An 11,862-nucleotide genomic window follows, 5' to 3' on the forward strand; every position below is an offset into this window, starting at 1 on the left:
TGGTAGTCCATGGTCATTTGAGAGGGTTTAGGATCATAGCAGTAGGGAGCAAGGACCACATTTGGCAGATATTACCTAGGATAGATGGGAAATGCTTGATTCTGGCTGCCAGCCAGAAGTTGTCAGGGTCCAGGTTCAAATCTCAGGGAACATTAGAAGTAGGGTGGAGGCCACCNCCATCCTGGAAGAGCTGGCAGACAAGGCTCTGGGGAGGCCAAAGCAAACTTGTGCTCCAGTGCAGAGGGAGNTGTNGAGCAGACACACCACGCCCCAAGCTTTGTGCTGGGACAGGGGTTATAAATAGACACGTATTTCTGGAGACAGCACTTTTACAGNGGCAAAATNTTATAGCCCCTGACTCTGAGTATTCAGTGCCTCAGCCCTGATGTTTCTCTGTGGTGGCTGAGGATCCGGAAGTAGGAAGGCTTCTGGCTGCAACCCAAGGCCATTATTTTAGATAGAAATAATTGGAGCTTGGCATTGGTTTTGTCTAATTATGCCTCCCTCTCCTGACAAGCCCTTTGTTTATGTTTTGTGGAGTTTTGATGTTTTATTTTTTGGAGGGGGAGGGGGGGGCTGCGTCCTCCAATTCCCTGAGCCAGAGACCATCTGAAAAGGAAATAGTAATTTGTCTTCACACAGAACACTGGCACACTCCTTGGAGCTGCTGGAGGCAGAGAGGGGAGGAGGGAGGAGGAAGGCAGGCGGGAGGCGCTCGCTTGCGTGTGCGTGGGCGGCTCCCTTCCCTGTTAGCTGGGAGATCCCCAACTGTCATTGGTGTTAAAGCTNTGTGCTCACTGAAGAGAGGCAAGGCTTCTAGGCTGGCCCTAGACACTCCCCCTGGGTGGGGCAGGGCAGAGGAGGCTCCTCTCAGCCTGGCAGGCAACTGGCTGTATTCTTGGGCTGATTTCCTGGTCCTGAGGATGGAGGATGGAGCTGATGCCTGGAAGCAAGGATCTGGGGGCATGGCTGCAACCAGAAGCCTGAACCCCAGCAGTGGTGCTGCCTGCTTCTTCCTAAGCTAGTGGGCAGGGAAAAGATTCTCCTGAATGAATCTCTGCACTGCTTAAGCATGCATGTGGCTGGGTGAAGTGTACACACCAGGCAGGGAGCAGGTGATGATGTGGAGTGCAGCAAGGACTTCCTCAGCGCTGGCTCCGTGGACTGGCTTTCCCTCCCACATGGAAGTCTGACTTGATTTTGCCAGCAAGAGGCTCTAGTGGTCCACTCTTTTCTACCCTTTGGAAGAAGGTGATCTTGAACTTCAGGGGTGTATGCCAGGCACCTCTCACTGCACAGACCTGGGCAGAACTTCCAGGCGGCCACCATGGTGCAAAACATAATCTTAGTGTTTTTCCGCAGAAGGCTGAGCCAGAGACCCGCCGTGGAGGAACTGGAGAGAAGAAATATCCTGAAACGTGAGTAGCAGGAGATTCCTCTAGAGGTTTCCCTCACGTGTGCTACGGCTGCTGCAGGAATCGGAGCTCTCACAGCCCAGCCCAGCTCTGCAGATTCCTTTAATCTGAACAGCTAAGAGATTCTGAAAGAAAAACCTTCAAGTGATTGTATTCAGAAAGCTCCTTCTAAAAGAAATAAAAATAGCTCTCTTCCTAGCATAATTAAAGACACTCTTATCTTCAGATTAGCTGGACCTGTTGACCCAAGGGAAATGAATCATTAGCCCTGTGCATGTTGGGTGCTAAGCAGAGCTCCTAGGGAGTTTGCAGTGGGATTCCTAAGGACATTAGAAATTTCAGACCCAGTCAGGAATTTCTGGGTGCGCCCCTCACTTGTTCCACCTAGGAGAAANAAATAGCTAGCTCACTGGAGCAGGGAAACTTCCATGGCTCAGAACTTTGGGTTCCACCACCCTCTGTACCTCTAGCCTTGTTTCCCCAATTAGGCGTGTATCTGGAGTGTACTGAGCCCAGATGTCCAGCAATAATGTCCACTATATGGAAGTTTCATGGTCTTGGATGATGGAAGGTAGCCAACCCTCAGACGAGCCCTGAGTAGTGCCTGTCTACTAGGACTAGTTTTTTTTTGTTTTTTTTTTTTTTTTTTTTTTTTTTTTTTTTTTTTTTTGGTTTTTCGAGACAGGGTTTCTCTTTATAGCCCTGGCTGTCCTGGAACTCACTTTGTAGACCAGGCTGGCCTCGAACTCAGAAATCCGCCTGCCTCTGCCTCCCGAGTGCTGGGATTAAAGGCGTGCGCCACCACGCCCGGCTAGGACTAGTTTTTAAAGTCTTTTTCCGCAAAATGTGTTGGTCATCCTTGGATCAGCCCAGTGGTGTGACTCTTAAGCTTGTCCCTTGCTGTGTGTTTCACACTCTACTTGCCTGAGTGTTCTTTGTTTGTGATCATCTTTTTCAAAGTTGTAACAGCACCAAGACTGACCTGGTTCTATCAGAGAGGCCAGAGAATCTTGATCTGAACATGCCAGCAAACCCATTCCTCTCTGTCTTAGCCTTAATACTGTCCTTAGCCTTAAAACTACCTACCCCCTCTTGTGTAGACTACTGGGGAAAAATCCTAAGATTAAGGATTCTTTCTTAAAGAAAATGGTAGGGTAATATATATATATATATTTTTAGAAGCCTACATTTGGAGGCCACTGGATTTACTTACTATGCATGCATTAGAGTATTGATAACTAAACAGAGAGTAAGCGTGGAAATGAACGAAGACAGAAGGAACATACACGCGCAAAGAATTCTTTCTTTAAACTCATGTGNTGCTGCTGCTGTTCTGTTCTGTTGCATAGACTGTGGCTGATATTACACTTGATCAAGCCAACAGCATCAAGCCATATTAAAATATAAAGCTCCTTGTGTAAAATTCAAACTTATGTCATTGATACTATTCAAAACTATGGTCTATGCTTCAACAGGGGATGTTCCAGGTTTAGGGTGTCCTCCAGGGATGCTATTGGCACAGGAAGAAGAAAGTCCCATGATTCAGACTAGCCTGGTCCCACTCCTGCTCCCCTCCATAGCAGTGTCTTTTCTTTCACGAGGGCAACCAGGTTCCCCTACCTATGCTTCTAATTGTGTTACTATCTAAAATAAACGGTGGAGTCCTACTGCTTGTGGACGTTGTACATCGTGGTGCGGAGCCTAGTGCGCACCACGATGTACAACGTCCACAATCTTAGTCTTTTCACAAGGAAACTACATGTGGGGTTTGTCCAGGACCTTTGTAAGAAATCAGAACTACTTTCATGCCATACCTTAGCCTCTCAGGGCTGGCCTGATGACATTTTCAGGGTTTCCTGGCTGTTTCACTATTTTGTCACCATAGCTTACAANGATGCATTTTTTATTACCACACATGTCTGAAAAAACAAGCATATGATGTGATTGTGTTTTTCTCTAAAATTCCCTAGTCTACTAGCTTTTAAAATAAAAGGACTATTGGAAAGCATACTCAGATGTATTAAACACCCACATTGCCAGTTCCCCCAATACACTAGTGTTTGAAACATACCATTTAAATAAAAGCATAGAATGTAAGATTGTATTAGATGTAGGTTGCAGAATTTCCCTTCCCCAAACATGACTGTGCTGCTGTCCTGTGTGCTTGTGGGTGCGATCTATTTCTTAGGCAGGAGTTCTGTTAAGGTTGGCAACCTAAGGCTTTATTTAGCGCCTAGAATGCCAGAAATAGGACTGCATTCTTTTTTCTTTCTGAACCCCTGGGCCAGGCTTACATTACTACAGTATTTCAACATGCNGGCCTACTTTTAATGGCCAAGTNTAGTATGAACACAACCTACAAGGCAAAGCCAATTCTGAGGGTTGTTGGCCCCTTAGAAGGTAGTCCCGTCTATGTATGCTTCCACAATGGAAAAGCACCTGGGTTGTAGGAATGTCCATATTTGATATTATGTTGCCCATCATTAGAAGTTCATGTTTTGAGGTAGTTGTCTAAAAGTTCCATTTTACTCACTTGTAAAACAGAAAGATAGAAAACCAACTGTGATGACAGTACTACTCAGTGCTGAACACTGGNGTGATTGTCGTGCTATTGAAACGATATGTTCCATGTTTTCCTAGATATAAGTATACAGAGAAGATATTCAACTGGCATGGAAACCAATAGACAACTATTCCACAGAAGCAAACCGTAGCAAAAATATACTTCTTCTGTATAGGGCAGAGAAGAATTAGCCTGAAAAGGATGGTCATGTGTGACAGCTTAGGCCAGCAAATTCTGAGGAGCTTTTGGGAAAGCAGCTGCAAACACATAAGCTGATATGTCAAATGGTGTCATCTGTAAGGGGCCCTAGGAAAGCCAGTACTTGTGTCCGTAACAAGAAATGCTTAACTTGCTTCTATTTCTCTTTCACAGAAAGGAATGATCAGACAGAGCAGGAAGAAAGGAGAGAAATCAAGCAAAGATTAACAAGAAAGGTACTGTTCTAGTTTGCTTTCTGTTGCTGTGTTAAACACAAAGAAACACGGGGAGGAAAGGGTTCATTTGCTTGTACTTCCAAGTCCTAGTGCATCCGTGCAGGAAACTGAGTGCNGAACTAACCCAGAGACCATGAAGAAATGTTGCTTTAAGACTTGGCTTGCTCAGATTGTTGTATACAACCCAGGGATAGATGCCCAGGGGTGGTACCACCTACAGTGAGCTNGACCCTCTCCAATCAATCATCAAGATAATGTCCACACAGACATATCCACAGGTCAATCAGATAGAGGAAATTCCTCAACCGGCATCCCCTCTTCCCAGGTGACTGTAACTTACGTCACACTGACAAAACTAGTCTGCACAGGATTATAATCAAAGCATTTTATTTTGTAAATAGATGTGGGCTAGAGAAAGCTTCTGCAGCAGTTTGGAAGTGGTAATGTAAAGCATACTGTGACTTTGTGTGCTTTTCCANACAACATGGGGTCAGTTGCTCTAAGAGCAGTGCCTTTTGTATATATATCCTAAGGGAACCGAGTAATGAGGCCCTAAGAGCAATCCATTGGGGAGGCAGTGAAACCCAAGTAGCACTTACAATCCCTCCCCAGAAGGCAACTGAGCATTTTTTAGCACTAAGAAACACATGCCTTTCAGACTTGTCATTCTTCGTTGCCTTCAATGCATCTTGTTCCTTGATTACAGACTACGGGTTGCTGTTGCTTGCTTGTCTGTTGGTCTCCATTCCGCATCTTTAGATTTACAATGGCTAGTCTAGGAAGTAACTCCAGGCTCCTAAGTCTACCTTTCCTCCTGAGCATTTCCACTGTCTGGCTGACTCTCAGCAAAGGCTCATGCTTTGTTGAGCTTAGAGATAACACAACAGCCTTNCAGCTCTTCCTGAGAGTGGAGGTTAACATAACAGACTGCTGAACACACGTCACTTAGTCAGCAATTCCATCAACCACTCCGTGACCATGTGCTCTGTCAGGACAGGTGGGTGTTCGAAGAAAGAGATTATGTGAGGATTATTTGATGCATTCTGAAATTACACTAGAGAATATTCATGGTAACTCACAAATACAGTTGTTTATAGATTATTATATACTGCTTACTATAAGAAAACAATGGTGGCATATGATATCTAACTATAATCCTCTTTTATTTTAGCTTAACCAGAGACCCACTGTTGATGAATTGAGAGACAGAAAAATTCTGATCCGTTTCAGTGATTATGTGGAAGTAGCAAGAGCACAGGACTATGACAGGAGGGCAGACAAGCCCTGGACAAGACTGTCAGCAGCAGATAAGGTACACTGCTTTTGTGCAGGTCGAGGGATCACATCGTATGATCAGGCTGGGCTGTCTTAGACAGTGTGAACCACTAGGTAAATTATGCCCTACACTGTTGATTCCATGAAGATAATTTAGGATTAAGTTGAGCTAGGGGACAGTTCTGGTCTGAAAGACATTTGGCAGTATCATAAGACATTTGGGGTTGTCAATGCAAATGGTGTCTGGGATAGCCAATGGTTGGACATGGCAGNGTGCATGAGGATCCCCCTAAGAAATGTCAATTTCCAAATACCAGAGATGTGTGAACTGCAAAATTTGGTACAGATGGTATAAAGAAAATCACATGACCCAAGCACAAGGGGTAAGTGACCATCCATGGTCAAATGCGATCATCTAGGAGGACCTAAGCCCAGGAGTGTGAAGGAGGCTTTCAGAATATTTTTTCTTGGAAGAGAAAATTTATACAATCACTTAGTTATTTGTTCTTACAATAACTGGGCTTATGTCCTTCTACATGATAGCATTTGACCATGGATGGTCATCCACTCTGCCATATCCACCCATTGGATGTGCCAGACACCATTTGCATTTCTAAGCATATGCATCAAGCTAGAGAAATGCTGTTATAATAGAGCTGGATATGCCCAGATGATCAAAGGGAAAGAATAGCAGCTAGTGNTATCTGAATATAGAAGGTTTTCTACTCTTCCAGTATATATTCTTCTCTCTTGGGCTTTGAAGGGCTCTTACGACAGACAGGCATGATAGAATGTTTAGAGAAGCTTAAAAAAAAGGCAAGACTCGAGGCTCTAAAAGGATGCTCAGGCTGCTTCTGCCATAGTACAAAACTGAACTGAATGCTCAGACGTTCCAATGACATGGGTTTCCTGATAGCACAACAGTGAGAGAATCAAAGCACTGATCTTACTATAAACTGGTTTGCAAGTCTGTGTTAGGTTCACCCACTTGTGCAGGAAGGGTTGTCTGTCCCACTACAACATAACAGTGTAATTCCTTTCTGATTTTTGACCGCAGTGTCAGCACATATTTATGGTTGACAATATACAAAGGTGATCATTTAACTTGAAAACCTATCCTTTTTAAATCTCAGGCAGCAATTCGTAAAGAATTAAATGAATATAAAAGTAACGAAATGGAGGTACACGCATCCAGCAAGCACTTGACAAGGTGAGCTTTCTGTTGCATGGACTGCATGATGGGTCTAGCCACAAGAAACTATATTTGGCACCTCTTCNAAAAAACGTTATGAAGTAGGGACTGGTGGGGAGAAGGGGATACATATGTTAGTCTATAGCTGTCATGTTTAAGAAAATTGGTCTCAACTCGAGTTTTTCTTAGGTATTTAATTACACTATTTAAAATAATTTATAGAATTTACCACTACATCTACATTGCTGCAAAATCACTCTCCATTATCTATCAGTGTTGACATTAACCTCTAACACAAGCCATTGTTCACCAAACCACAAGGCACGTTCGTTTCTTCAGCATACATTTGAGAGTCTACTACGTAGCAATCCAGTGGCCGAGGATGTGGCCATGACATATACACAGGAAACTCCTGCCTTCCTCGAGCTGACGACAGTCAATCAGGGTGTTCTGCCCGACTTCCCGCCAAGTTGAGCAGCGCATTTTNTGCCCACCCTATCGCACAGAAGAAGTTGGAGAGAAACTTTCCTTCTTGTGCTATGTATACTTTCACATTCCTTTCCTCTGGCTCAGTTCTTATATGCCTATAAGTCCTAACGGTACCTGACCGTGGAGAGCACAGAGCATGAGCAACTGTATTGTCCTCTTCCTTGAAGGATGCTCTCATGTCTCTAGTACAAAAAAACAAGCAACCTTGCTTCTGTAAATCGCCCTGTGAACTGCTGTGAAGGGTCCCAAGAGGACAATGCACTTATTTAAAAGATCTGCTTTGCACGCTGACTGNGGCTGTAGAACAGAGAACAGAGAATAACTATGAATTGCACCCCCTATGCACTTGTGTTCGGGTTGTATAGAAAGAAGAAAATTATGCAAAATAATTTAAAGTTTCCTGTCATACCTGACAGGTTAGTTTAACTCTTATTATTCTTAAGTTTAGGAAATAAAATTCTTCTGTAAAACACATTTTAATGCTTATTTTATTATTAAAGAAATAGACAATCCTGTGTATGGGCTCCCAAACTGAAACATAATTCAGATTTTAGTACTTCATAGTAGCTTTTCAAAGCCAANGCAGTATTTCAATCCTGCATAATTTTCTTGACTGTATTACACATTGTTATGAACATGTTAACTAATTTGCAGATATTTTTAAGAGGAACTGATCACCCAGGCCAGGTCCTAGAGCAGAGAACTTCACTGGCAGCTTTTACACAGAGGTGTTTGAGTCATAGAGTTCTTTGAGGCCATTCAGCCACAGCAATTCCCTCCCTGAAGTCCTATATATCAACTTGAGAAACTCTGAATAGCAGTAAATTTGTTTGTCAAAGGCTTTTTTTGTTTGTTTGTTTGTTTTTTTTTGTTTTTGACAGTTTTAACTATTATAAATATCTACTTTTAAAAATCATTTCTAGATTCCACAGGCCATAGAGATTTTCTTCTGAGAAGAATTTGTGTTTAATTTTTGATACCAACACTGAACATTCATCAGGGAACTTTCCTCAAGTCTAACTGCTGTGTTTGTGAGAAGAGCAGAATCACAGAGACGCAATCCTGACCACTGACTACAAGAGGAACAACCCAGAGGATACACTCCCCTCTTTGATGTCTGAGGAGTGTGAACTGTTGGGGTCACTTTAGGCCCAGAGTAACTCTCCCAGAAGAAAACTTGTTTGCCTTCAACCTTGTTTTCCAGTTCTGCAGCGTCATGGAGGATGGGCGACATGCATGTGCAGGCTCACACTCCCAGCCTCCACCACGAGGGACCTGTGACCCCGTGTCATTCAGTATTTTGTTGAGAAGACATTTTTATCCTAATGATTTGAAAACTAAGTTCATGTTATAGAGTGGTTTACTGTACTATACTCTCTCTTTTTTATATGATGTCTAACAAAAAAAAAATACAGCTCCAACATTTTGATTCCTGTTAATTTTGTTCTTTAATTAAATGACTACTTATTACAGGAAATGAATAAAGGCTTTCACTTTCTTGGGGTTGGGATGAGGTATAGCTGGGGACTTTGAAAAAAAAGTCAACACTTTTGAATATAAACACAGGAAAGAAAATGCCAACTTTGTTCTCTGTAGATTCTGTCAAATATATATAGGCTTGTGCCTTGAAAAACTAGTTACCATTTTTTTCAAGTTAATTAATTGAAAATTTATGAAAGAGTATTGAACACATTTAATCTAGAAGGAACTTACTGGAAATCCTAAAAAAAGGAAAATCTATACCTTCTTTAAGAAAAGTTGTAACTTTTCATTTGTCTGCATNATCAAAACCCCTATTATAAGAGGTTTGGAAGGAATGAAGACTTGGAGTAAGTAGTTTACTAAAATACAAGGGGAAGAAATGAGCTAACAAACAATAAAAATCCCCTACGTTTGCTTATGGGTTTTTTTGTTGTTTTTGTTTAATTTGATTTGTTTGTTTTTTTAAGTTTTCTCTCAGAAAGAAGCCTTCCTACCCCTCTGCCCAGGATAATGGTCAGCGGTAAACAATGGCTTGGAGCTCAAAGACCTACACTCAAATGTAGGCCTCTGTGNACTTCAAGCAGGTGACTTGCTCTTTACGATGGTCTCACACTTCTGTAATATGTGGTAACCAACATGCTGGCACAAGCCAGCCATNCTCTCGGCACTCAGTTTGTTAGCTNGAGAGCACTGAGACCAAGCAAGTATACTGAACAAATTGACACAGCTACCACATCCCATNGCTCTCCGAGCTCTCTAAAGACTTCTTAGGACATTTGTGGCAGTGCTCTGGCTAAAGAGACTGGTGATCCGTTCTGATACTAGCAAACATTCCACTAATTGAATTAGTTTTCAAAAAAGAAATTACAGCAGAGCAATTCTAGCTTTACCTGTTCTATGATGTGTGTGAATTAAACTTTTTGTAGGTGGAAGCCAGTAACTGAATTTCACAAGCATGTAGAATATTTGAATCTGGTAGTGTCTATTGATTCCTTAGTTGTGGCCAGTTAATAGCAAAGCCTGTCTTTCCCCATTTCAAGACACATATCAATAGCTCCTATTTTATATTTTGCTTAGTTTAAAACATGAGTGGTCCAAAGTTTTACCCCCCCCCCCCAAATTTCAGTCTCTAAGAAATATCCACATAACTATTACAGGAAAANGGGAACCTGCTGCTCTTCTAGAAATAACGCTAACCNACAGGGGATTAACTCTACCTAGAGCGGAGCCAAGTCCCATAGATAGTGGCTGAAAAAAACTTAAGGTAAATTATAGGATATCCAAGGGAGGATTTCAGTTTGGTTAAGCTCAGAGGCTGCACTATAACTAAAAGTGTTAGAAATTTTCATTTTAATCAAGGAATTGGCAATAGTACCCAACGTCTACCATTTTAGTTTTATTAATCGTAACTATTTCTGGGTTTCATATTCCTATGAGTATCGTAAGGGGAATTAGGAGATTTGATAGGTAAACCTGATAAACTCCTTAACTTTGCAGTGACTAAGTGTGTAACCCATCTTAAGCAGCTTCCAAAGTAGGTTCACACCATAGAGAGCAGTCCGCTTATATGGCCATGGTGCTATGCATATGCAGCCACCTATGACAATTTGAGCTTGAAAACAAAATTTATTTTCAAGTCTAGAGGCTTAAGGAAAGTATTTCTGTTGCCTTAGAGGTCTTCTTTCCTCACGGCACTGAGAAGGTTAGGTGTCAACTTTACAAAGCATTTGCTTACCTTTTCACAAAATGTGCTAGAGCAAAACTACTTAATGCAAGTCTTAAAAAGATTACAAACCTTACTTAAACATCTGCAACTTTAAGGTAAGTATTAAACATTTAAAGAAATCTAAAGTTTAGTTTTCTGACCTGAAGAATTTTTGGATCCTTGAATCGGGAAAACAAAGGCCTCCTAGGATCAAGAGGTCCATCTTGTGGAAATTTATGGTAACTACAGGTTTAAGCTTTCCATCACACACTAGCAAGTCAGATTCTAGCTGTAGTCAGAAGCAAATTCAAGTCCATTAAAATATGGGCATCAGGGTGGTGTACTTACATAAACCCAGTTCCTTGGATGAAGATCATGGGTTCAAGCCAGCCTTAGCTGCATAAGACTCAGCGTAAAACCAAACCAAACCGAACAAAACCCCAGATTTGTCCTGAATCTTTTCAGTACCCATTTAGCAAATTATTTTTCAATGGAGCAACTGAAAATATGCAAATAAAACCATATATACCAGTGTCTTCAAATAGACAGTACCTGTAAGATATTCCTAACTCCATTTTGGTGCACTGAAGTACACTGCTTAAGCAATGGGAAGTTAGCAGTCATGGTTCTGTGAGAATAACAGTTTTATGTTCAGAGCAATAAAAACTTATTAAAAGTCTTTAAAAGTATAAACTGGGAAATAAAGTATCTTATATCAGGAAGTAAATCTGAAAGTGGTATCTATTTTATTTCTATAGATGCCTAAATGATATTATATACACATTATACATACACATGCCTTCTAAATGAAGCATGTAGTTTTTACACAGAAAGAAAATACATTCTAGTGCATGCTGAGTACTCACTACCCCATTCCTTCCATTGCCTCCTGGGAATGCATAGTGCGNGTGAAATGTGCTCTAAGGAAATGCCACCTTACTTTTATTTTTACATTTCGTGTTAGACTTACTTATTGACATTNATTTCTTAGGTTATTTTTCTCAGAATTCTTTTTTATTCCTATTCCACAAGTGTGCATTCATAACACTTGGGAAAACAAAGGCCTCCTAGGATCAAGAGGTCCATCTCNTGGAAATCTATGGTGACTACGTACAGAACTGTTGGTGATAAAATGGCTAANGAAATCTATTCTAGCACTTAGAATTTCATACTAGTACTGAGAATTAGTAAGGTTATTTGGAAAATTTGGCATGAAATTAAAAGCTGTAGGAAAACCTTAGTCTACATGAATTCAAAGGCTAAGGTGGCCTAATATTAACTTGGTGTGGTATTAGAATTTGGCAGTG

At 41.5% G+C, this 11,862-nt stretch overlaps 1 protein-coding gene across 5 annotated transcripts in view; it reads left to right on the forward strand.

The window, feature by feature from the left end:
• The window catches only part of Phactr3 (phosphatase and actin regulator 3), a 222,372-nt gene extending 213,108 nt beyond the window's left edge, over window positions 1–9,264 (forward strand). For 4 of the 5 annotated variants that reach the window (XM_021152545.2, XM_029474384.1, XM_021152564.2 and 1 more), the window contains exons 9-13: window positions 1,363–1,418; window positions 4,351–4,412; window positions 5,584–5,724; window positions 6,821–6,897; window positions 8,292–9,264. In XM_021152545.2, coding sequence (XP_021008204.1) covers window positions 1,363–1,418; window positions 4,351–4,412; window positions 5,584–5,724; window positions 6,821–6,897; window positions 8,292–8,307 — 352 coding nt within the window. In that variant the 3' untranslated portion in view covers window positions 8,308–9,264. The remainder of the gene's footprint in view (window positions 1–1,362; window positions 1,419–4,350; window positions 4,413–5,583; window positions 5,725–6,820; window positions 6,898–8,291) is intronic. The other variant, XM_021152538.1, reaches the window with a different exon arrangement.
• Window positions 9,265–11,862: the final 2,598 nt, after the last annotated feature.

This window comes from Mus caroli, chromosome 2, assembly GCF_900094665.2.
Source record: "Mus caroli chromosome 2, CAROLI_EIJ_v1.1, whole genome shotgun sequence".
Taxonomy (NCBI): Eukaryota; Metazoa; Chordata; class Mammalia; order Rodentia; family Muridae; genus Mus; species Mus caroli.